Genomic DNA, 25,805 nt, shown 5'->3' with positions numbered 1-25,805 from the left:
GAAATCACAAATTCCAACTGTCTTGAAGAGGGACTGGGAACCCGGGGCCTTTCAGACTCCAACTCCCATCATGCCCCAGGCTGCATGGCCAATGATCAGGAATGATGGAAGCTGTGGTCCGAAAACATCTGGAGGGCCAAAGGTTAACCCGCCCTGATTTTGAGTTTCGTCAGAGTAGGGAATGGAGGCATCATTGAGCAGCCGAGCTGCTACCTGACATTTATAATGACTCAGAGTTGCCATGTTTTCCCCAGAGAAATAGCAAGCAGAAGGGTAACAGCTGAATCAGACATATATGTATGATTTATTATGGGTGGGATTCATCTAACCAGCCCTGTCAGAGGGAGGCCAGCACAAGGACTTCCACTTGTATAATGGAGCTTTCTCTCACCCCCACCCCCAATCTCTTCCCACCGAAACTGGCTCAGACGAAGCCCCAGAACAGTACACAGAGAAGGAGAGGCATTCTCCTTACGTCTGGTAAGCTAGAATATGTGTGCGGATTAAACAACTGGAAGAACACAACGCTGAATTTCACCCTGTTTACCTGCAGCGTTTTACACCAAGTTATCTCAAAGCAGCATTAAATGCAAGAAGAGAAATGAGAAACATTAAAACCAAACAGAGGAACAAGAGTACAGTGGTACCTCGGGTTAAGTACTTAATTCGTTCCGGAGGTCCGTTCTTAACCTGAAACTGTTCTTAACCTGAGGTACCACTTTAGCTAATGGGCCCTCCTGCTGCTGCCACACCACCGGAGCACGATTTCTGTTCTCATCCTGAAGCAAAGTTCTTAACCCAAGGTACTATTTCTGGGTTAGCGGAGTCTGTAACCTGAAGAGTCTGTAACCTGAGATACCACTGTAAAAGAAGAACCTGAAACACTTGTCCATAAATATGGATGAAAAAATACAAATCCAACCCCCCCCCACACACACTAAAACGGGGAGCACACACAAAAAAGCTCAAAACTCACCTAATTACTCTCCAAAAAAAGTTTTTGTCTGGCACTTAAAAGCAGACAATGCCAGGTGTGTCTCCTGGGGGACAGTGTTTGGCAAATGGGCAGCACCATGCAAAAGGCCTGGTCTCAAACCGCCACCCTCCACTCCTCCCTTGCAGGGGCACATGGAGAAGAGCCTCCGATGACAAATGCAGGGTCTGGGTTGGTTCACGTAGAAAGAGACAGGTATTGGGGTCCTGAGTCATGATAGGCTTCCTAGGTTCCAAACCAGCACTTTAAATTTACAGTGGTACCTCTGGTTGCGAACGGGATCCGTTCTGGAGGCCCGTTCGCAACATGAAAAGCCCGCAACCTGAAGCACCGTATCTGCGCAGGTGTGCCACGTGATTTGGTGTTACTGCGCATGCGCGAAGTGCAATTTAGCGCTACTGCGCATGCGCGAGAAGCGAAACCCAGAAGTAACCCTTTCCGGTACTTCCAGGTCGCCGCGGGAAGCAACCTGAAAAAACGTAACATGAAGCAAACGTAACATGAGGTATGGTATGACTGTATCCCAGAAACTAACTGGTAGCCAGTGCAGCTGTGCCAAAATTGGTGCTATATGCAACAGTGTAGTGTGAGAATTCTGCATGGGTTGCATTTTCCAAACAAGTTTTCAAGGGCAGCCCCACATACAACACACTGCAGTAATCCAATCTAGAGGTTTCCAGGGAGTAGATAACACTAGGTACGCTATCCCTCTCCAGCTATACTACTGCAGCAGCTTAAGGAGTCATGGGTGCATCGATCGGTATATATGACTAAGATCACGAAGAACAATTCCAACATCAAACAAGGAACATCTGAGATAAGTGCCACATTTGCAAGGCTTGCATTTAAAGGGAGCTGGATGCGCCACATCACAAAGAAACTGGCTTATGTAGCATGCAAGCCAGACAACTGCCAGGAAAAATATTGAAAAGGAAGTCTCTGGGCTTGTGGTCTGTAGAAAGAACATTCAGCAGAGCCTATTTCCTGAAGCCCTTTGGAGATGACTGAGGATCGAGAGAATTCCGAAGTTAAACAAACTCAGTCAGCAGCGCTGTTAGTCAGCAGGCCCAGCTAGAGGTTTTGTTCGGGACAGCCAAGCAGGACAACAAGCTGTGAAGGGCCTGGGAAAGTGCTCAGGTCTACAGAGCTGACTTCGTGAAGGCACTAAGTGCAAGGCTGCAAAAAAGAAAGCTGAATGCCTGCCCTCTTTATTATTCCTAGGATGTCCTAAGAACTAGTTTCCACAAGAGGCACAAACAAAATACTTCAGACTTTCCTTGCAAAATATTTCAAAGGTGCAGAATAAGTACAGGAGAGACGAGTTCATTTGAGCATCCTTCTCCCAAACCAGGGCTAAGCCAGATGTTCTGTTCTAGAGAGGGAGCATCAACTGCATGTGCAGCCCTAAAGAGGCCATGAGCTTGCACCCCAAATGCTAAAGAAAGAATGCCCCCCCAACCTGCCCATCTCCTCCACCTGGCCAGGCCATGAGCACCTGAAAGGCCAACAAACCCTGAACATGAATTCTGTATTTGTGCATCCCTAACCTAAATTAACTTGAAAGTTTGAGGGTCATAGTCAGTTGCCTCCCTCTGCCTATTCTGGTGTCATCTCTGCACACTAGCCGCTAATGGGGGGTGGCGGGATTTTGCACCAGGCAAAACAAGCCCAGTTTAAGACAAAGGACCTGCTGTACATGAGATCTCAGAGGAGGGGCTGTACTTTGTGTAGACAAAAGCGGGGGGATTAATAGAACACAGGAACATAGGAAACTGCCTTGTATCATGTCACACAGTATTGTCTATACGGACTGGCAGAAGCTTTCCGGGGTTTCAGACAGGAACTTTTCCCCAGTCCTATCTGGAGATGCTGAGGATTGAACCCGGAACTTCCTGCATGCAAAGCAGATATACTACCACTGAACCATGGTCCTTCCTCACTAAAGACACTGTCTTAAAACTACTCTGGGGGGCTTTCCAAATGGATCTGTTTAGTCCAGCACCACACAATTTCTCCACTAAAAAAAAAAGAGAACACAATTCTTTACCTTCCTGGAACAGAGCTTCAGGTCTATTGGCAAACCTGCCCTCGCCAATGTTTATAAATGTCACAGTGGTCCTGTCCCCATGTGTGAGTGGCAAGGATGTACTTGGACAAACACAGAATGTTCTCCCCTCTATAAGCAGCAGCCAAACATGTAACAGCAGGATATCAGAAGATACTGATTGCAATTCTGCCCCCAAAGTCTGGGAGATACAGGCTTCAGGACTGAACCCAGTTGGCCTAGGAGCAGCAAACTGGAAAAGGGCATTAGTGGGAGGCTTGAAAGCAAATTATTTGTCATATGGAGCCTTGTACAGAACAAGAAAGAGTAGCTACACTGCCAGAGAGTGCTCTTATCAAGTGTGCAGTTAGAGGAAACTAAAGAAGTCCTAACAACAAGGCATGGAGATTCTTCCAGGTGGTCATTATTTGGGGGTGGAATTCAATCACATCTCCACAGATTCAGGCTGCACCATGTATGCTGATTTAGAGCTCTGGCAAAAACAAACACGCTTCCCCCAAAATATTGGACTTTTTCTGAAAAGGGAAGTGATGAGAAAATGCGCTGATAAGACTGGGGTAACACTTGCTTGACGCAACCTTGGCTAATCTCTCTGCAAACAAATCAGGCTGAATGCTCATTAAGCAGGTCATCCGGAAGCGACCCACTGGAAGAGCCTTCTTTGCAAGAGCAGAGCTGGCTTGCTAGTGTGTCAACAGGGCACAAGCAGAACAGAATCAAACACTCAACTTTACCACCATTAAAGTTGCTCACAGGAAGAGATGGGAAACTTAGAATTTATCATTTTTTTGCTCCAGAGCAAAGACAACAAATGTGAACCTCCACGTATCTCAAAACCTCCAGCTTGGCTCTCAAAAAAACAGGTTAGAGATCCTGTAAACAAATTTCCTCATTGTGTTTCTAAAACTCATATTGAGGTCTGGTTTGCAAGAAACACAAAGTCAAACCAAGGACTGGCATGAACAAGCCAACGTGTGGGCTCCTGGAGAAACCGCAGCCACTTTGCTATTTATGCCCCAATCCTTTTGATGCTGTGCTATGCTGAGCAAAAGTGCGGTTATGCTTAGTGTGTAATCAAAACCCAGACTTGTGGTTTAGCTTTCTCCAAACAAACCATAAACTAGAACCAAGGTTTGTCCTACGGTTTACAGCTTGTGATTTGTCTAGAGGGAGTCAAGTAATAAAATAATAAATAATAAAATTATTATTAAATTATTGTTAAAATTATTTAACCACAAGGCTAGGTTTGGAAGAGATCGTAAAGCAAACCACAGCTTCGGTTAGTGCAGCAACAGAACACCAGGGTGTAGCAAAGCAGCCATGATCTCGTCTCTGGGAGCCCACGCTTTTGCTCTTCCAATTCTTCCACCCATGTGAATTAACTTCACCACACTTCCATACCTATATAACGCTTAAAAAAACCCACCACAATGCCAGCCCATGGGTTTAATGTCACAACGCTATCAGTGATAAAAGGAATAGAGTTGTCTCCCCGTCTGCAGAGCCTTTCAGCAGCAACTAATACAGAGGCATTTGGGAGTAAGGCCTATAGATTTTAGTTAGAGACTTCAGTAAAAGAAAAAAAGCAATGAAAACAAACATGATCATGCTGGAGCCTCTTTGGCAAAGCATAATTAACTTCTTTCAATAATTTTGAACCTTAAATGAACTGCTGTCTTGTTTCAAAGCCCCAGGCCAGTGGATGTTTATGCCTTTGGGAGCTGTAGCGGAGGATTTTAAAAATATAATCACATCCAAAGCTTTCAATGGGTTTAATCTCCATGAGAGGCCATCTGTTAAGAGCCAGAATGAGGTCAATCTGGAGTCCAAGAGTGACTTCCCAAGGAACCAACCAGGCATTTATTGGCTACATGTGAACCGCATCATTGGCTGCTTCCTGAGGACCTGTTCACTTGAGCATTCATCCCGATTTGTTTGCGCAATGTATGCATGGAGGTTCAGTAACATCAGTTATTCACTGAACATTCATTCCCCTTTGCTTACAGGGAAGTTATACAACACTCCATCAAGAAACTGTTATCCCACAATTCCCCATCATCACCAGAAGTCCAATCAGTCTGGAGACACAGGCTTGCTGTGCAAGAGCACCAAATCAAAATTAATTATGCAACCTGAATTTGCCAGTTTGCAACTGAATCCCACCCTAAAACAGTGGGGAAACCCACTGAGTCAAGGCTGGAAGCATTGAGGAAGGCACCACTTTAACTAGCTCGTCTCAGATGCCCAACAAAATGACCTTGTCTGGCTGTCCTTGAAGGCCCTAAAAAAACACACCATCTTCATTCTGGGTTACCCAGAACGTGATCTTCCTCTACTAATGCTGCCCAATGGGGAAGCACACTCCCTCCTCACGTGTTTCTTCAGTAGGACTTCAAATCCCTTCTCAGCCATGATGTTCCCCTGAGTGACCTTGGACCAATCTCTATACCTCAGCCTAATCAACTTTAGTGCTTTATAACTTGTTCATAAATGATGTGGAGTTTAGGGGTGAGCAGTGAGTTGGTCAACTTTGCTGATGACACATTTAGGGGAGCAAAAAAAAAAAAAAGGAACAGCAAAGAGCTCAAAAAGGATTCCTCCAAGCTGGGGAAATGGGCATTAAAATGGAAGATGGGGTTCATAGGAAGCAAATGCAAAGGGATCTATTCTGGGACACAAAATCCCAACCTCACCTGCACACTGATGGGGTAAGAGTTGGCAGGGACAGCCTAGGAAAGGGGTCTCCGGGCTTGGTTTGATCTAGCAGGGCTGTTCTTACTTTTTAACTTCATTCTGAGGGGGGCAGAAGAGAACCACCTATTCTCCATGGAATTCCTTTGGGGCGGGGAGAGGAAAGATACAAAAAAAAAAGTCTACTGGCACTTGATGCAGGGGCATAACCCATCTTCTATTCTAGTTCCCATGAGAGTCTTCTTTTGTTCTTTAAGTGTGCTGTGTACATGGAAGGTGTCAAACAGATTGTCATTCACTGGGATCAAGTGCCAAACTTGCCCGAGAGCTGCTTCCTGCCAAAAGCAAAGCAGATGAGCAGGAACAAAAAGGCACGGTGGCAGGTTGAGGGGAGGAGACGGTGCTGTTGCCATTTCCTCTCCCTTGCGGCTTTTTGTCAAAGTCAGCTGCAGCTCAAATTGTAGTCAGTCCTCTCCAGAAATGTTCCGGCTAAGGCTGCTGCTTAAAGCGATGAAGCAAAAGGGCAGATTTCCTAACTCTAAGGCTTTGCAGCAATCTGAGGGCTGCAAAGCCTTGGAAGGCCCAGGAGCTTGTTGATGACTACAACCATCGCAACAGAAAACAGAATGGCCAGCAGTGATTGTGATAGCCGTCAGTTATACTGCCGCGATCTCCTGCAAAACTCAGCTTCCCGTGGTCTGGTTCACACACACAGCCAGGTAGCTGAAAATACAGTGTACATGCTGGAAAAGCAGGTAAACATCACCCACCCAACCACCATAGGTGTGAGACAATACGCAGTGTGGCACTACACACAGTGTCCAATTCATACAGGACTTCACAAACGGTGAAGTGAAACAGCACAAATTAGGAATGTACCATATGGCTGTACAGTGGTACCTCGGGTTACAGACGCTTCAGGTTACAGACGCTTCAGGTTACAGACTCCGCTAAACCAGAAAAAGTGCTTCAGGTTAAGAACTTTGCTTCAGGATGAGAACAGAAATCGTGCTCCGGCAGTGCAGCAGCAGCGGGATGCCTCATTAGCTAAAGTGGTACCTCAGGTTAAGAACAGTTTCAGGTTAAGAACGGACCTCAAGAACGAATTAAGTTCTTAACCTGAGGTACCACTGTATATGCACTGTGCAGGCATTACACATTGCCTCAGGGGAGGGGGCTTTTCTGAATGGAGTCTCACGTAGTCTATGGCTAGGCAAGTGTGTGAACCAGCATTATGTCCCCCAAATTAAGTATTCAAAGTTTCTTGCTCTGTTACCCAGTGCAAAGAGAGTGAGGAAAGGGTATGGGGAAACACACCGAGTGAGGAATGCATAATGAAATCTCAGCAACTACACAGGAATTGGTGGCATTAAGAGGAACCAACAGCAAGACTTCCACTGGTTAGAATTTAGTTTCAATGTCCCCAAGAGCTCTTTGCTTCCACACTTATCAGATGATGGGAAAGACATCTGCCCGAGACCACAGGGCTGCCAGTCAGAGTAGACAATACTGGTCTTGTGGGACAATTAGCCTGACCTGGTATCAGGCAATTTCTTCTCTACCTCTGGTTACTTTTCACTTGCTCCAACAGTCCTCTGTTTTCGCAGGTCTTCTCCATAGCTCCCCCCCTTGCTAAACACACAATTCAAGTTCTTTGAAAAGTTTCATATTGAAAGTGGAACAAGATACTCCAAGGTAAGCAAAGGCATGCCATGCAAATTGTTTTTCATTTATTCCAATTGCAGTAGCTGGATTTTCTTCACAGGAAATTAACATATTGGGGGGAATTGGGTTTTATTTTTATTTTTTGGCACAGTGTATGTACAATCTCTGCCACTTCTTTTTAACAGTCACATGCCTCTATAACAAGACACCCAAGTAGATGAGTAGGAAAAATCCCATTAACCTCATACGCCAGAGGTACTTCACTCTTCTTACCATTGCGTGGACTAAACCAAACTAAACATTTTGTTTGCTTAAACCCATTCCAGCTCCCTTTCCTGATGTTTTTAGATCAATGTAAATCTAACTAATGCCTCCAACTGAGAACCGAACACTGTCAAGATATTCCTTTCCCAAGGTCAACCAAGCAGCCGGATGCACAGCAACTCTGTAAACAAGAGTCTCCTTCAGATGCTGCAACAAAATCACAGCCCAGGTCTGGACTACAACTCCAGCACCGACGGGAACTGCAGTCTAAATCAACTGGCAGGCACCAGTCTGGACCCAGGGCTGTTTTAGTCCAATTGAGCATTCACTTACAACCTTCCGACATAATCCCTGAGGAGTGAAGGAAGTGTCACTCTCCATTTGGCTGCTTAAAGAAGGGCATATTCACTTGAAAGGATAATTTCACGATTGCCCAGAAATGTGTACTTGGTTTTTTTATTAACCCTGCAACCATCACAGCCCAAGGAAAACCACAGGTCCTTTTGCCCCAATTTAAACTGGTTATCAGTTACTACTGCTGAATGAAGCAACAAAGCTACCCCCAAGAAGCAGAGAGCCACAAAAGCACTTTCCTTAGGGTGTTAGAAAGGCGAGATAAAGCCTTTCCATTGAATGAATGCACCCCATGGGGCTTTTTGGCACAGCATAGCAGTGGCATAGGGATACTCGCAATGAGCTTCCAGGCTCTCTGCGCTAAGTCCACCCCCATTTCTTACACAGAAAGCCAGGCTTATTCCCTTACCTGTTGTGTTTGGAGGGGTGTCCAAGATCGTTTTCAGAAGCTTCATGTCCTTAATGTTATGGATATAAATAGATTCCTCCAAGCAAACAATTAGTCTCTGCAAATACAAAAAAAGCACAAGTTGTTGCTTAGGAATAAGATAGGCCTCAAAACATTCCATTAGCACATGCCAGTTGCACTGGGAAGGTTCACAGACCGGCTCGGACTATCTACTTGGGAGAAAAGGCATCAGGTGTTCACAACAAACAGAAAGAGATATGATCTATGCTGAACTTGGTTTGGTCAAGAAAAATTATCTTAATCACTAAGATAAACTACTGTTTGCACTATAGGAAGATATAGAAGTGAAGTGGTAGAGGGAGATCTGTCAGCTTAAAACAGATTACATTTCACCTCTTTTTTTCAAATCTTCCAGCACTAAAACAGTAGCGTATTCCAGAAGCTAAGGTACAACTCTCTATTACATCTGCCTGAATGGCCCTCTACCTGGAATAAACACCATTCCCCTAAAATCACATCCACTCAAAAAGGTGGAATTAGAAAAAAAATTCAGTAAGGGTACCAGAGCTTATTTAAATGTTACATTTTTAGTGTGTGTCCTACAAGCTGAAAGATAGCATTTGGTATTTCAAAACATGAGTTTGAGATAACCCCGATACAGCACCTAGCATTTATCAATGATGATGATGGTTCAGGCTGCAATCCTATGCTCACTTACCGGAGAGTAAGTCAATTGGGCTTACTTTTGTAGAGACACAAAGTGCTTTAGCTGTCATATTCTTCCAAGTATCAAGATAATGTGCACAGCATTAACCATTATCTGACTGGCTGGAAAGTTATGCTCCCATCCACACCTCTTGCAGCAGTGACCAACAACACTAAGTTTGAAATCCTACACTTACTTGGGAATTCAATGACAGCTACATCTGATGGGCCACGCATAAGATTGCAGCGCACAGCCACTGAACAGGAGGGAAGAAGCCAATGATAACATATTCCCAAAGTGCAAACAAAATGGTCTTGTTTCTTTGAGGAAACAGCCTTGGATCTTGGAAACAGCAGCAAGACCTCATCTCTGACAAGTTGCTCCTGTATCTGGCATCAACCAAGACTAAAGATGGAGTCTAGACTGTTGTTGGCCAATCAGCTTTTGCCAATGAAAACTGTCCCTGTGCTCTGAATGGGTTATTTATGTAGCAGGTATTTTAAAAACAGGGGGAAATTGAGCACCCAAAATAATGCCAGTGTATGACCAGAAGCTCCGAGGCCTCAGGCCCTGAAGGAGTGATCTTTCTAATAAGAACTTAATCACATAAGAACTTAATGATCATTTATTTGAAACCAGGATTTTAGAATTAAAAATTTAACTTGATTTCTTTCTTTTTTTAACTTGAGGAATAGCCTTTGCTACTTGAAGCCAAGGCTTCTCTGCTTTTTGAGAATATAGAATCTGCTCTGCTCTTTCTAGCTACAGAATCCCAAGCATAGCTTTGCCAAGTGGTCACAATGAGTCATTTCGGTAATGCCTTCCAGACAGAAAATCCCTGGCATTTCCATGCACCTCATACTTAATGCTAGGAAAACAGAAGAGTTTGCATCATGCCTATAGTTGAAGATATTCCCTGGCAACTGTAAGATGAGCCCTGCAGGATCAAGCCCATCTGGTCCAGCACTCTGTTCTCACAGTGACCAACCAAATACTCATGGAAAGCTCGCAAAGGGAAGCTGAGCACAACTGCTATTTAGAGGTGCATACTGTTACTGACCATGGAAGCTGAAAACCTGGTGGCGACTTTCATGAACTGTGGCATACATGGTAGCTGAGCTTCTAGCATTGAGTTTTTAAACCACTCCTAAGTGTTTTGAAGATATTTGACTCTTGACTTTCCCTTTCAGCTTCCTCTGCACCAACTCTTTTATTTTTGGAAAGTTTCCTCTTCTGCAGTCCAATGTAACATCTTTAATGATAGCTGCCAGCTTTGAATTTTCTAACTTAGAATTATAATTACATAGCTTTCACAACTGCCTATAAAAGCAAAGTCCTCAACTACCTGTTTTGTCTTTTAAAGCCTGCTGTTAACTCCTTAAAACAAATCTTTATCTTACATTCATTTCCTCTTCAGGATGAGCACTTTAACCTTTCTTTTTGTCTCTGCCATGAACCCTTCACACACCTGTTGCAATTGCAGTGTACCTATCTTTAAAGGGGGCGGGGGCTGAGCAAATATGTACACACAAGTGTACATAGCACAGAGTGTGCAGTGACCACCGGAGGGCTGTGAACAGCACAAAGAGTTCAAAACAAATCTCCTGTGTTGACACCCAGCCCAGGATCTATTTTACTGGTGACACAACACCACTGATGTGGAAGGAGGCCCTGATCCCCGGTGCTCTTACACCTGCAAGCTAATTAACAGGTTCAAGTAAGGCTCTAATTCAAATTCACAAGAAACCAGCCATTACTTCAGAACTGTGACCTGCACATACATATGCATGTTTAAGTAAGGATGTTTGTTTTGGACAATAGGAATCAACGGAGTGGAGTACCTTTCCCGTTAGGAAATGCTAATAAATTTGAGGCTTTTCAATTTAGGGCCGACAGGGTGGGTGAGAAGACAACCGAGGGAGCAATAAAATTCAATGTAGCATGGAGGGAGTGAATAGAGACATTTTCCTCTTACAGTCACAGAGTGAGCATCTTTGGCAGGAGATTCAGACAGAAAGAAGTACATGCAACATATTATTAACCGATTTGGTGATGGCTACAAGCTAGATTTAGAAAGGATAAAGCTCATTGAAGCTGGATCCATCAATAGCATGATTGATAAATGGAACCTCAATGTTCAAAGTATACCTGAGGTTACCAGATGTTCAGGACAAACAGTGAAAGACCACCATCTTTATGCCCTGCTTGTGAACTTCCTAGAGGCTTCTGGTTAGCCACTGTTTGAAACACTGGTTTTAAGTAGGCCTTCAGTCCCTTACAGCAAGACAGTTCCTTGATGTTCTACAGCACAGCCACCACTGAATGCAATGTCAGCACATATGGGTATAAGCTGAATCACTCTGCACTTCTAGCCAGGGCAATAGAGAAGCCTCAGAGACACTTTGTCAAAAGCCAGGAGCTACACTGCTGACAACCAGTGGCCAAGATGCAACCCAACAAGGATTAGTAGCAGAACCTCTGCTCCAAAGGAATCTGCTATATTCACATTTCAGGGGTGGGGAGTGGTTAGTTCTTCCCACCAGTTGAAACCTCTCACCACTTGGAAACCAAAGCATAGTTTTGCCAACATGTGCAACTAATAACTGTGCTGGAACCCAGCAGCTCCATTGAAAACGATTCTTCCATTTTCAAAACTAAGGTTTTCCACTAAGGAGTCCAATCAAGAAAAATAACAGCACACGCACAGAGAAACAAACTTTGCTCTTATGAAGGTTTTGTAAAGTAAGAACCAGAGCCAGGCTGGGCTAAGGCAGTTCCTGCTTCCTAAATCATGAAATGATGCTGCAATGTACAGAAGATGGGTAGACTGCAAATGGCAAGGGATGATGAGGCTTGGAGTCCAGCAGTGTTCCCCGACCCTGAGCTAAAAGGAGTACTTGGGGGCGGGGGCAGAGATGGATAACTACTTGCAATCCAAGGGGAATAGTTCTTCTGAAATGGTTGTAGCAAGACTAAGACACAAACAGTATGAACAAGAAAATTCAGATCACACATCTTTATGACTTGAGAGGGAGCAAAGTCCCTACCCTCTTACCTGCCGATTGAGCCGGACAGAGAGGATATTGCTAGAGTAACTGTAGTTACAGATTTCGGTCCCTTTCTTGAAATGGTAGACGTTCATCTGCCGAGGCTTTGTGCGACTCACCACCACCACCAGGCTGCTAGAGAAGAGGCGCTCTACGATGTAAACATCCGGGATTTCATCTGTGGGGTGAAATGAAAAGAGATGGAAAAGCTCTTGCTAAGGGGAGGAGAATCATATATGCAAAAGGGCAAAATGCTGAGTCATCAACTGTTTTCCAAAGATTAGCCTTCGCTCTCGGAACTTCGCATAGGTCACGTTCAGGGAATAGGGAAGTCAGAGGCAAATGGCTCATCTCCAGAAGGGATTTACAATCAGCTTCTTTTACAGTATCTGTATGATGCTAACTTGAGAAGCCAGTTCTCCTACTATGAGAGGGGTGTGTGGTATAATAAGCTCTTATAATACTTTTTTTTCTTCCTCCTAGCTTAGGGGACATGCACCCCAACAAAAAGGGGAAAGGTGAATTGCCCAAGGCAAGCTGATAAAATAATACAACCTCCCTGGAAACAGAAGGCTCTGTCGAGTGGGAGGAAACAAAATGGGTTTCCAGACAGAAGGGACAAGATGTACATAATCTCATCCCTTACCTATTTGACAGCCACAGTTGGAAGGGATGACCCGTCCTTCCTGAAGGCTGAAACTAGAGAAAAGGGGGAAATTTCTAGGCCAGTGGACACAGTATTAGATTATAAAGTTCTCTTCCTGGCCCCAGTCCCAAAGTCAATCTGCACCCAAGCTATCTTTGCTAACAGCTGCTTAGTCGCATGAGCCAAACAAGCAGGGTTTTTTTTTTTACAATCTTACACAGACTGTGTGAGTTCAAATGTCTGCTTCCCAGCTAATGCAACAAAAATGTTGCGGGACACCATAAAAGAATTTCAGAATGCAAAAAGTACATCTTCACACAACTTGTAGCCTCTTTGTTCAGGCTTTGGGGGAAGGGGGAGGTACTTTGAATTGGATTTTTATTGCTGCTGCTCTATTTGTGTGAAATTTATGTTGTCCTTTTACAATCTTCTTTTTACTTTATTTTTTTGTATTGTATTAAGGCCTGGATGGCCTTAAAAGGAGATTTAGATATTTTTGTAGATCTCCCTGCCTACCCTTCAACTGGAATAACAATAGGCTGCTTTGGACATTACAAAAATGAATTGCAGTGAGCCTAGGTGCATGCGCTTCCTTCTCCTTCCCCACCAAGGCCACAACCCTTTTGCTTCCGTTTTAGATTAACTGCAGCTTGCTACGTGGTCCAAACCTACACATGAACACATTAACCTTAACTATTGTTAATGGAAACAAGTCAACTTCAAACCATAGTTTATGAAGCTGGCTTGATTCCGCTAGCAGTAATTAAGTTTAACCAGTCTAATCACAGACAACACATTTCACTGAAGTAAATCTAAAATGGGAGTTTCCCATCTCCTCTTTACAGTCACAACAGAGAAGGGGAGGGTGTTTGTACATGAGCCCAAGAGTCACACAGGCTTTTTCTCAAAACATTAAACCATGGTTTACTTTGGCATCCAATGGCAGCTATTATGGAGACATATAATATATGCATGCAATCTATACCTATTTAATTATCTAAATAATGTAATTGATAGCAGGATCCACTGAACACAGTGAGATTTACATCTGCGTAAGTATGCATAAGGGTGCGGGTGGCGCTGTGGGTTAAACCACAGAGCCTAGGCCTTGCCAATCAGAAGGTCGGCGGTTCAAATCCCCGTGACGGAGTGAGCTCCTGTTATTCGGTCCCAGCTCCTGCCCACCAAGCAGTTCGAAAGCACGTCAAAGTGCAAGTAGATAAATAGGTACCGCTCTGGCGGGAAGATAAACGGCGTTTCCGTGCGCTGCTCTGATTTGCCAGAAGCAACTTAGTCATGCTGGCCACATGACCCGGAAGCTGTCTGCGGACAAACACCAGCTCCCTCGGCCTATAGAGCGAGATGAGCGCCGCAACCCCAGAGTCGTCCGCGACTGGACCTAATGGTCAGGGGTCCCTTTACCTTTAAGTATGCAAAGGGTCAGGCTATAACTGAAAGTGGTAGAAATATGGATCTTCATATATGCAAAGTTTTAAAAAAAAAAAGCTGAAGAGAAAAATTATCATCAACCGTATTTGTGACTGCAGGAAAGGACAGGAGAGGTGGGATTTCAGCAGTGTTGTGGAAAGAGCAGCTGAATGATTTACTTGTGGCTCAAAAAAACACACAAAAAACTGGCAGGTCAGGTTGCCCTGAAGTACATTGTCACAATCTGGTCACAGAGTGCTACCCAAGGACACAGTTCAGCATAGTTTTAAACTGACCAGTAATAACTGGGCAGACCTTGGCTGACAAATGTATATCTTTGTGTTGCTAAGTTGCATGAGAGCATGCAGCCAAATGGAGGCCTTTTTTAAAAGAGGTATTTAAAGTGAAACGCTAATGACAGCAACCACAGCGCAGGATGTGTATTTCATTTAAATGGAAAGCTGATCTTTGCCCCTTTGTTTCGAATTTCTAATCTGGTTTAAGCACTTCTAAGTACGCTTTATAAAATCATTTCCCCACCGCGTTTGCAACCTGAACCATGCCCGTGACTACGAGCTCTTCAAAAAGAATGTGGTTCTGTGGCATACAAAGCAAAGGCCACTTTAGGCTGTTAATGGAAACATAATATTCCAAGTGCCTGAAAACACAGCTTTCTACGATGACCTCATGGAAATACTGAACCATGAGCAAAGGAGGCTTGAAGGTTGCGGGGGGGGGGGGGCAGGGGTGTGTGGCAGCGAGATTAAGCAAAAACGTGTGGGCAATTTTGAAATATATGGAGGAAAACACCTGACCCAGCCAAGGGTAAACATTTTTAAGTCATTCATTTCAGCACTTATATAATAATTTCCATGGATATTAAAGTGATAAAGCCACTTGATCATGCCTACCATCAGCAATAGGGGAACCAGCAATACACCAAAGGAAAGCAGAAAAGGCAATGGGTTTGAACGACAGAATGATACGCTTGGGTTAAAAAGAAGGAAACTGTCCCATCTTTATCACTCAACATTGGGTGGGAGGAGGCAGAGTTGAGGTGACAACAAGAGTCTCTTATTTGAAGGCTTTCAAGAAGAGGATGCTTGACAAAAGGCTGGTCTTGAGCTTCAATGGCATGTTTTGCAGCCAGTTCTCTGCTGTCGCCTATGATGAGCCAAACGGGTGAAGGGGCAGGTCAATCCTGAATATCCTGACCATGGCACTCTACTTGTGGGGTGGCAGCAGGGGAGATTCCATGTGGGATATCCCAGTGATTGATCCCTGTGCTTTTTGATCGGGTCACTGAAATATTAGTTCAAATCACACATTTTTAAAAAAGCAGCTCAACAGCATCACTTATGGAAGAGCTCCCACATGGCTAGGGAAGCATTTCAAGGGACCCACTAAGATCACATTCTGGATCTGCATGTAACATAGAATCATAGAATTGTAGAGTTGGAAGGGACCCTGAGGATCATCTATTCTAACCCCCTGCAATAGCAAGAATATGCAGCTGTCCCATATGGGGACCAAACTTGCAACCTTGGCATTATCAGCACCATGGTCTAACCAACTGAGCTATCCGGACTTCACATAAGTTACTGTGGGCCAGTTGGGCTGTCTTTAGGAATAAAAAGGTCATTGTTTCACATCGAAGCTCCCCCCCTTCCCTAAATTCTCAGACTCTCTACTGCAACGCACAACTGCGTTTTCCCAGTAGTGATCATGCCTATTTACTTTGGAGATACAACTCTGGATATTTGAAAACGTTGGCTCGATCCCCACAAGTCAGTGAAGATTGCACAGCTGTGCATTTAATTTGCTCCAACTCACAGTGGAATGATTGGGGCTGAGCTACTAATGCAAATAGGCTCAAGACTGCTTTAGATTTATACTGGTGTCCAAAACAAGGAAGAATCTCCACCACTGTTTTACGCTGTCTTTGTGGGCAACTGTCCCTTTAACGCAGCTGCATCTAGTGCAGTTTGAACACAAGCAAGGCTGCAGCCAAGATATGCCATCTGTTTTCTAGCAGGAATCATAAAATGGAATTGCTCTATTGAGGCAGATTAAAGTGCTGTAATGCAGGATAATGCCTGTCATCAGCCAATATTTTGTTGTATCAAAACAGAATGGACTTACTGCTTTCATGGACCTGATCCAGCTGCTCCACAGAACTCAAGGAAAAAAGCCTGTACCCAGTTCTGGTTCCAATAGCCAGGGAACTGCAAAAGATAATATAAGCACTGATTACGTCAAAGCTTGGCACATTCTGAACCAGAAGGATTGTTTGGCAATAGGAAAATTGGATCTGATGGGTTTGACAGCAAGATTAGGGAAAAGACCTATGGGGTTAAGGAACTCATTCAGAAAGGTGCCTACGGTTACAAGTCTAAAAATCTTACCTCTCAGCTAAAAAGTTACAAGCTACTCACAAAAACCAAGGAGGACTTAGAGAAAGGAACAACATTGCCCAAGCCCTAAGAAGCCAACAGGGACCCAGATGTGAAAGTACTGAGAACGGGGGGGGGGGGGTAACTATGATGAGAGACTAACCCATGAGCATGCAGAACCAACTGGAAGGGTGAAAATTAAGAAACTTTAGAAGTTTTCCTGGGATAATAAGGGCTTGTATTAGGGAGAGGAAGCAGCAGCACATCTGTACTTAAAATGAAACAGGGTAGCAAGCAGATGTGCAAATATTACACACATCACAGCCATTATTATTTGTATAGATTTGTACTTCATCTATACATAATTTAAAGAGCAGTGAAAGAGTGGAGCGACAAGTCCCTGCTCCAAGGAGCAAAGAATCTAAATTAAAACTGCAGGTGGGTAGCTAGAAGAGACAATGATGAGACTGAATGCAACCAGATGCAGCAAATGGTACTTAAGACTTTGCTTCAGCTGTGGATTGAAAACCTGAAGCACAGCTGTGGCACCTGTAGGCTTATAGGTCCCGTAAGTTCCAGACAGCATGGCCAATCATCAGTAATGTAGTGCAGCATCAAGTGGAGGACCACAGGCGGTGAGCCCCTGTGCCCGTTCTCCACCGGGAGAAGAAGGCTAGTTTGCTCAACATATACGTATTTATTACATTTATATCCTACCTTTCTTCCACAGAGCTCAAGGAAGTGTACACAGAGCTCTCAAGTATTAAGTTCATAGGCAGCATCCCATCCAGAAATTGAAAAGGCAGTGGCTTGCTCAACCTCAGAAAGTTTGCAGAATCGTGTGCTATCAGACTATAATAACCCTGTGCCTGCACATTATGTAGTTACGTGACCAATGAAACTATCAGATGACAGTTCTGCAACAGTTGGCTTGCCCTGCCAAATGTACACACAGCAGGTACAAAGCATTACATTTAACTGCTGTCATGCTGACTTGCTTGATCTAAGCAGTTGTACATGTCAATGTTTCATTTGTGATTACCTTAAAATATCCTAAAATGAAGATGACACATTTGCATATAACATACAAGCGTCCCTATCAGTTTCCTTCCAACGCTCTTTGTTCAAATGCTCAACAAGCAAATTTTCACACATATACACACACTTGCTAACTAACACGCTTTCTACTTTGCCTCCCACACCTGTCAGATATATTGACATATGCAAGCTAATCTTCCTACCTTTCCTGACTAGTGGTTGAAGTTGAGAATGAGTAGGCAATTAGGAGACTGAATAAAAGAGGCGTAACAAAATGCATAAGAAGGTACAATCCTAAACCCAAATGAATACAGTGGGATTTACTTCCAACTAAACATGCATAGGATTACACTGTTAATCTGTCAACCTGTTTATGACTGCAATCCTAAGCACGCCTAATTAGGAGTAAGCCCCACTGAACTCAGTAGGACCTACCGCATTTTTTGCTCTATAAGACTCACTTTTTCCCTCCTAAAAAGTAAGGGGAAATGTGCGTGCGTCTTATGGAGCAAATGCAGGCTGCACAGCTATCCCAGAAGCCAGAACAGCAAGAGGGATTGCTGCTTTCACTGCGCAGCGATCCCTTTTGCTGTTCTGGCTTCTGAGATTCAGAATATTTTTTTTTGTTTTCCTCCTCCAAAAACTAGGTGCGTCTTGTGGTCTGGTGCGTCTTGTAGAGCGAAAAATACAGTACTTTTTAGTAGACACGATTACAATTCCGCCAAGATTTTCCCCATCCCTGGGCTGAAGATATCATACACAGTGGTGATAGCAATGAGATCCAATGAACAGAGAAATCCTACCTTACATCGACTAAGGTGAAAGGAGAAGATCTGCTGGCAGAGTAACTGCCACATCCTCTTCCCCCACCTCACTGTGGGCAGGGAATTAACTACCCTAGCACCTTAGTTCCAGAGGTATATCAAGGAAACAAAGAGGCTTAGGATGTGATATCTCTGTTCCCACCTCAGATGCATACTTTTTCTCCCTGCTCCATCAATGGGAACGCCTATTCCAGCAGAGCTTTCCACATGTGGGCCAGAGGACATCTAGTGGGATGTTGACCTGCTAGCCTACTTTCATCTCTGCTGGCAGAGCAGGACTTAGCTTCCTGAGGCCCTTCAGCTGGCTAGCCAGTGTGAGTCAGATTGCTCCCTTAACTGATAAAGATACTTACAGTGGTGCCTCGCAAGACGAAATTAATTCGTTCCGCAAGTTTTTTCTTCTTGCGAGTTTTTCGTCTTGCAAAGCACGGTTTCCCATAGGAATGCATTGAAAATCAATTAATGCGTTCCTATGGAGACCGGTTGCCAGGCTGGCGGTGCAGAGAAGGGCTTTTCTCCCCACCGCAAGCCTTCAGGACAGGTCCGGGAACAGAGGGGAAGGCGCGCAGCGCTTCTCCTCTGTTCCCGGGGCTTGCGGTGGGAGGAGGGTTTTTCCTCCCCACCGCCAACATTCAGAACAGCATTCTGAATGTTGGCGGTGGGAAGGAAAACCCTCCTCCCACTGCAAGTCTTCAGGACAGCCATCCGAAGGCTGGCGCGGGGAGAAGGTCTCTCCGCCCCACCGCCAGCCTTCGGAGGAGCCTTCCGAAGGCTGGCGCGGGGAGAAGGTCTCTCCGCCCCACCGCCAGCCTTCGGAGGAGCCTTCCGAAGGCTGGCGGCGGGAGGAGGTCTCTCCGCCCCACCGCCAGCCTTCGGAGGAGCCTTCCGAAGGCTGGCGCGGGGAGGAGGTCTCTCCGCCCCACCGCCAGCCTTCGGAGGAGGTCCGAGGACAGTGGGGAAGACGCGCTGTGCTTCCCCGCTGTCCTGGAGATTTCCCTATGGGCTTTCGTCTTGCGAAGGAAGCCCATAGGGAAATTCGTTTTGCGAAGCGCCTTCAAAACGGAAAAACCCTTTCGTCTAGCGGGATTTTCGTCTTGCGAGGCGTTCGTCTTGCGGGGCACCACTGTACTGGAATAAGGCGACATTTGGGCTTCAGAGTCAACCCAACCAGGTAAATAATGAAAGCAAAATAGGCAAAATGCTGTCCTCTAATGTTTGGCAGCTCACTTCCTTGTTACTTCCCCTACCCCAAACTATAAGACACAGGCATTACATTTATATATTAGTTAAGAGACATCTTCCTGTCTCTTTCCAAATAATCCACATTTAACTTCCAATATAATTTGATACTTCTTCATGTACCAGGTTTTACATTTCTAAACATAGAGATTTTGTGTGCGTGCATATAAAGTGACACGCAGGTACTGCTGATCTTTTCCATAATCCTCATTTCCCCACTTGGCCATAGATTCAAATCCCAAAGCACAAAAATAAATGCAACTTCGCTTCTCAAAATAAATGTGCACTGGATCTTTAGCACACCAGCAACTCAAACCTCGGACAAACAATCCCATTGGGATCTGAATGGCACCATTATATAGCAATTTGCAACCTGGCAGGCATGAATCAGATATAAATAAGAGAAGCAAACCTGTAAAGCAGGAAATGTGACACAAGAGAGAATTAAAACGCTGCAATGGCCTTTTAAGTAGTTCTAGAGAAACACAGTTCTAGAATGGCATAACAAGGGAGGCTGCCAGATACTGATGACATTGGGTATATTGTGAAAGCTGTCACTCAGAATTATCTGAGCAGGAAGGGAAGGGATGTTGCTCCACCATTCTGTTTCCCAGAAAGGCAGAGCATATTCTGAGTTCAGGTCTTTATCAGCCCCATTCTGTTATTTAGCATTTGTTAGGGCAAAGAGTACTAAGATTAGACACAACCTATTAAAAACCTAATTTCATACAACCATTCTACCATGCAGGTAGAGAGGGCTGTTTTTCTGAATGTTTCCCCAATATCCAAGAAAAGCTACACATGGAAACCCAGCTGCCAGGGGAAAACCTTCTGACCCCCAAACTACCCCCTCAAAATACTACTGTCCTTAAGTGCAGGAAATTTTATGTTAGGGACCATTCAAACATACTGCCTTTGTCTTGCAGTCTAAAATGGCACAGCCCAGGATGCTTATTCCTATCTTATGCAAATTTCCTCTGAAACGTCGGCTCACATGAAGGGCTGCAGAGGTAGCTTTACTTCTATTATTAGAAGCTGTAGATCTTAGGTATTGCACAGAATGCAATCAGTAACAGAAGGATCCTTAGCTTTAAAAAGTTATGTGGGAGATAGGGACTAGCTATGCCTCACGTTCATTTACTGACGCTCCAAATATGGGAGCAGGACCATCAATGTTTAGACAAGAGCAAAGTTCATCTGCTACTGATGACACTCCCTGTCTCATTTGCCAACTTCTTACCTTCTGCCCTGGTATTTCATGCCTGGAACAATTTCTTCACATTTTTTGAAGCACTTGTTTTTCTTTTAACTTCCTCCTCACAATCCACTTCTTCAGCAAAGCCTTTTTTTGACTCTCTTCTAGGCTTACCTCACATGCACTTTTTCAGTTACCGGATTCTCCTTTCCCACCCACATCTAAAATGTAAACTGTCCTGACCTCTTCTTCCTATACTTTTATCCTCTCCATCCAATGTAGACTCTAAAGCTTTTGGTTAGGGGTTGTGTTGCTCCCCTGCCCCAATACTATACAGGTGCCTGATTATCGTCTTCCAAAGCAACTACAGTGGTACCTTGGGTTAAGTACTTAATTTGTTCTGGAGGTCCGTACTTAACCTGAAACTGTTCTTAACCTGAAGCACCACTTTAGCTAATGGGGCCTCCTGCTGCTGCCGCGCCGCCGGAGCCCGATTTCTGTTCTCATCCTGAAGCAAAGTTCTTAACCTGAAGCACTATTTCTGGGCTAGCGGAGTCTTTAACCTGAAGTGTCTGTAACCTGAAGCGTATGTAGCCTGGGGTACCACTGTATTCTATTCCGAACTTAAAAATGAAAAGCGTTATGCTGGTGGTCAACAAAAGCGGTTTAAAGACTCTCTCAAGGCAAATCTTAAAAAATGTAGTATAAACACCAACAACTGGGAAACACTGGCCTGCGAGCGCTCCAATTGGAGAACAGACTTTACCAAAAGTGCCATGGGCTTTGAAGACACTCAAACCCAGGATGAAAGGGAGAAACGTGCTAAGAGGAAGGCACATTTGGCAAACCCTCGCTATGATCAACTCCCGCCCGGAAACCTGTCCCCTTTGTGGAAGGGCGTGTGGATCCAGAATTGGTCTCCACAATCACTTACGGACTCACTGTTAAAACCGTGTTTATGGAAGATAATCTTACTCGGCTAGGAGTGATCGCCAAAGAAGACGACGATGACTACTATACAGCACCTAGCACTCAGCAGATGCAAAGTAAGAGTCAAATAGCAGTAGTAACATTGATGCTGTGGCATAGCTTTGGAGTGTGTTATGTCTAGGTTCTAAGTCTCCCATTTGCTATGGCTTTACTGGGTGGTTTTGGTCAAGTCAGAGTCAGTTCTCCATCTTTAAATGGGAATGAAAGTGAGCCAGGTTATATTACTGCTGAGACAGCAAGCACTATGGAAATCAAGATGGGATTTATACTACACACATGCACACAAATTCCCACATCTATGATGAAGGACTAAGGCTGTCTCTTCTAATAGTGAGCCCAGAAAACTGAATCAAAAGGAAGATAAAGGTTGGTCATGCCTGGATATCACACTAAGCTTTCAATCATAGCTCAGGATATGCACAGTGTAAACCTGAATGCAGCCCCTCTCCTGCTGCTTTGCAAAACATGTCAGAATTCGACTCTTAACCATAGTTTGTTGATTTGTCCAGACTGGGAACTATGGTTAAGCGCTTCCATACAAGCAAGGATTAAAAGCAAGTTTTAAACTAGGGCTTTGAAGTTGGCTCATTTGGAAGCTCTTAATCTTAAGTTCCAGGTTTAGACTGAACAATAATCTATTATTAATGTTCAGAATCCTGGTGGGGGTTTTTTGCTACTCGCACAAAGGGGAAGAGTAAAGTGGGAAAAAGGGGCTGCATGCAGGTGAAAGCCACTTGCACATATTCCGACTCATGAAGGACTGAAAGCTTAGAATGATGTCCGAATGTGGCAGATGTTGCACAGGGATGTTCCATCTAACGATGAGCGTACTCATGCAGAAGCCCAGCCTAGTTTATTGGGCCCTAATTCACCCTGGAAACCTTAATTTGTCCTGAAGCAGGCGCATCTGGAAGCCAGATGGGCAGACACAAGAGACTTTTAATTTGTGGTGCCCCTATGCCAAAGAGAAGGAGTCTTTCCCATTCAGAAGACAGTGCTTCCACTAAGATTTTACACACTTTGCCCGAAAATTATTTAACCTATGATTTGTTTGTAGAAAGGGTTTACATACCATGTCACATGACTTGCTTTTCTGACCGTCTGTGACCACAGGAAATAAACTTCTAATTACCAAATGCCTGGAGACAAACAGGGGTTAGCTATGACATAGTTTGAACTTCCAGAGACACTGATCTGGGCAGTATTGGAGACAGACTGCTGAATTAATGGACCTTTAATCTGATCCAACAAGGCAATGCCTTTTCTTGGAGTTCCCTTCCTCAGCTTAAGAATCTAATCCATCTGTGCTCCCTTTAATTTGCCCCCAGTTTATATTCTTATCGGTATGGTTTTATTATCAAAACAAAATAACTGCAACAGGAGCTCACATCTCTAGCATTGTATGGAATGATCCCTCCACTGGTGTTCACTTCCAGATCCCCTAAACAGCAGGAAACACCCCCAATCCACCTAACATCTGAACCTAGAATGCGTCACATCATGTGTTAAACTAATTTGACTTTCATTCACTGTGCCCTATGGCAAAGTGTTTCATAGACCAATTAGGCAGCAACCAGTATGAAAGCCTTCTGCCTTTTGTTTGTTTGAAACATGCTCCCTGATGACTTCCTTCAATGTCCTTTGTTTCTTGCATTTTGGCTCAGAGCAAAGATATTTCCTGTTCACAGTAATATATTTCTGGCTCAGAGGTTGCTTCCCTCCCCCCCCCCCCAATTATAAAGTGATAAGATGTCAGACCTCAAGTTCACCTTTCTCCACATCCTGTTTAAGGCAATGACCATTCCTCAGGATTTATTGCACAGCACTAACAACCACAATGGAAGCACAGTGAAGACAGGAGACTCATCCTGCACCTTAATTGCACATGATTAATGTGACCGGAAAAATCACATTGTAGCTTGTTTAATGCAATACGGCAGTTGCTGGAGCCTGTTCAACAACTTCCATAGTTGGAAACTGCTACAACCCTTGAAAGACCCTGGAGAGAGAGAAAATTTTTTAATATAAAGATAAAATAGATGGATGGATGGGATTGGGTGGGGGAATGAGAAAGAGGATGTTTTGTTCTCATTCGTTTGCATTCTTGAGCACTATTTGACATCCAAGAATCAAACTTCTCTCTGCAACCATGAGGAAAACAAGAAACTTGTTTTCATAGAACTACAGGGGTTGTGGGGGCCACAAGGGGAATACCCAGTAGCGGAGGAGGTCCATGGGCAGCACTAGGGCTGCGGGGCGCCCTCCAGCGGAATGAGATATGTGTGGTGCGCGGCTTGCAGGGGCGCCCCAGTTGCCACCTCTCTCCCGGCTGCAGCCACCCTCCAGCTGAGAGGAGGTGGCTGGCACCTGCCCCAGCTCGCCTTGCCCAATGGGTGGCTTGCCCCACCCCCATGGGCAGCTGTCCCGGGCACATAGCCCTGGGTGCCCGAGTGGCTAGCTACGCTGCTGCGAGTACCATGCCACCCTGCATCAGAGGAATGTATAAAAACAAACACCAATCTGTGCCAATTCCCGTTTCAACAACACCAAGAACTGCTTCATATATTACAGTAGATGCAGGCATACCTTAGTACTTCGGCGTGTATCACTTTCTATCCTGAAAACGTACAAATGTAGCTACATTTCTTTTACACTGCATTCACACTTCAGAAATCTGGGTCAACCATGGCTCCCTACATCTTGTTTCCAAAGCATACAAGCAGTAAAAAGATGGACAAGTGCCTCACACATTCTAGAGTAAAAAGAAAGATATGCTAAACGTTTAATGCATTGCAATATGTGGTCCTACAGGATTATATACCCCAATAGAAACAGGCACAAGAGTTTAAGCCCTGCCAAAGGGATACAGTGGTACCTCAGGTTACATACGCTTCAGGTTACAGACTCCGCTAACCCAGAAATAGTGCTTCAGGTTAAGAACTTTGCTTCAGGATGAGAACAGAAATCGTGCTCCGGCGGTGCGGCAACAGCAGGAGGCCGCATTAGCTAAAGTGGTGCTTCAGGTTAAGAACAGTTTCAGGTTAAGTACGGACCTCCGGAACGAATTAAGTACTTAACCTGAGGTACCACTGTAATAGTTTTCCTTTAAAACCGGGGGGGGGACGGACGACCTGTGGCTCTCTATATCAGGGGTCAGCAAACTTTTTCAGCTGGGGGCCAGTCCACTGTCCCTCAGACCTTGGGGGGGGCAGACTATATATTTGGGGGGGGGGGGAATGAACGAATTCCTATGCCCCACAAATAACCCAGAGATGTGTTTTAAATAAAAGGGCACATCCTACTCATGTAAAAACACGCTGATTCCCGGACCTAAGGTGGGCCGGATTTAGACGGCGATTGGGCCGAACAGCCTCAGCCGGTATCATCAATGGTCAAGTACAATGGTAGCTGCAGTTCAGGAAGTTATAGCAGGGCCACAGCTTCCCCATCTCCAGTTTAAAGCATCCTTCATCAAGGAGGAGTCCATTACTGTCTGTCATCAGTGCACATCGTTTCAGTTAGATTTTTAAGAAGTGGGACAACTGAAACCATACTTGGGATTTAAACTGTGAACATACCATTGTGGCATTTCCTGTTGCCCTTCCTGCTAAACAAGATTGCCTTTCCTTTTCATTTGGTTCACGGGATAAGCTACAAAAGGCAAGTACAGGACAGAAGAGGAGAAAATGAAAAGGCATCATCACAGCCACTGCACAAAGAGCTGGAGAGTGATAAAAGGGGAAAGCCAGGCTTTGGGGCTTGGCTTCAGTTCTTTTGGAATTTCTAACCTATTCTTGAGCTGGTGGAAAGCTAGCTTATATAGAATCATAAGGCTGAGCAACCCAAAGTCTAACCAT

The 25,805-nt window shown here is 44.6% G+C and overlaps 1 protein-coding gene across 2 annotated transcripts in view; it reads right to left on the bottom strand.

The window, feature by feature from the left end:
* Positions 1 to 18,095, bottom strand: part of WIPI1 (WD repeat domain, phosphoinositide interacting 1) — a 37,073-nt gene extending 18,978 nt beyond the window's left edge. For both annotated transcript variants that reach the window (XR_014544455.1, XM_083598900.1), the window contains exons 1-3: positions 16,412 to 18,095; positions 12,204 to 12,373; positions 8,443 to 8,539 (exon numbers count right to left, since the gene is read on the bottom strand). Coding sequence is in view for 1 of the 2 variants with exons in the window: in XM_083598900.1 (XP_083455026.1) it covers positions 8,443 to 8,539; positions 12,204 to 12,290 (184 nt within the window). In the remaining variant the exon portion in view is untranslated. The remainder of the gene's footprint in view (positions 1 to 8,442; positions 8,540 to 12,203; positions 12,374 to 16,411) is intronic.
* Between the last annotated feature and the right edge of the window lie 7,710 nt (positions 18,096 to 25,805).

This window comes from Podarcis filfolensis (genome assembly GCF_964270895.1).
Source record: "Podarcis filfolensis genome assembly, chromosome: 2".
Taxonomy (NCBI): Eukaryota; Metazoa; Chordata; class Lepidosauria; order Squamata; family Lacertidae; genus Podarcis; species Podarcis filfolensis.
This window is presented reverse-complemented; position numbering and strand designations above follow the sequence as displayed.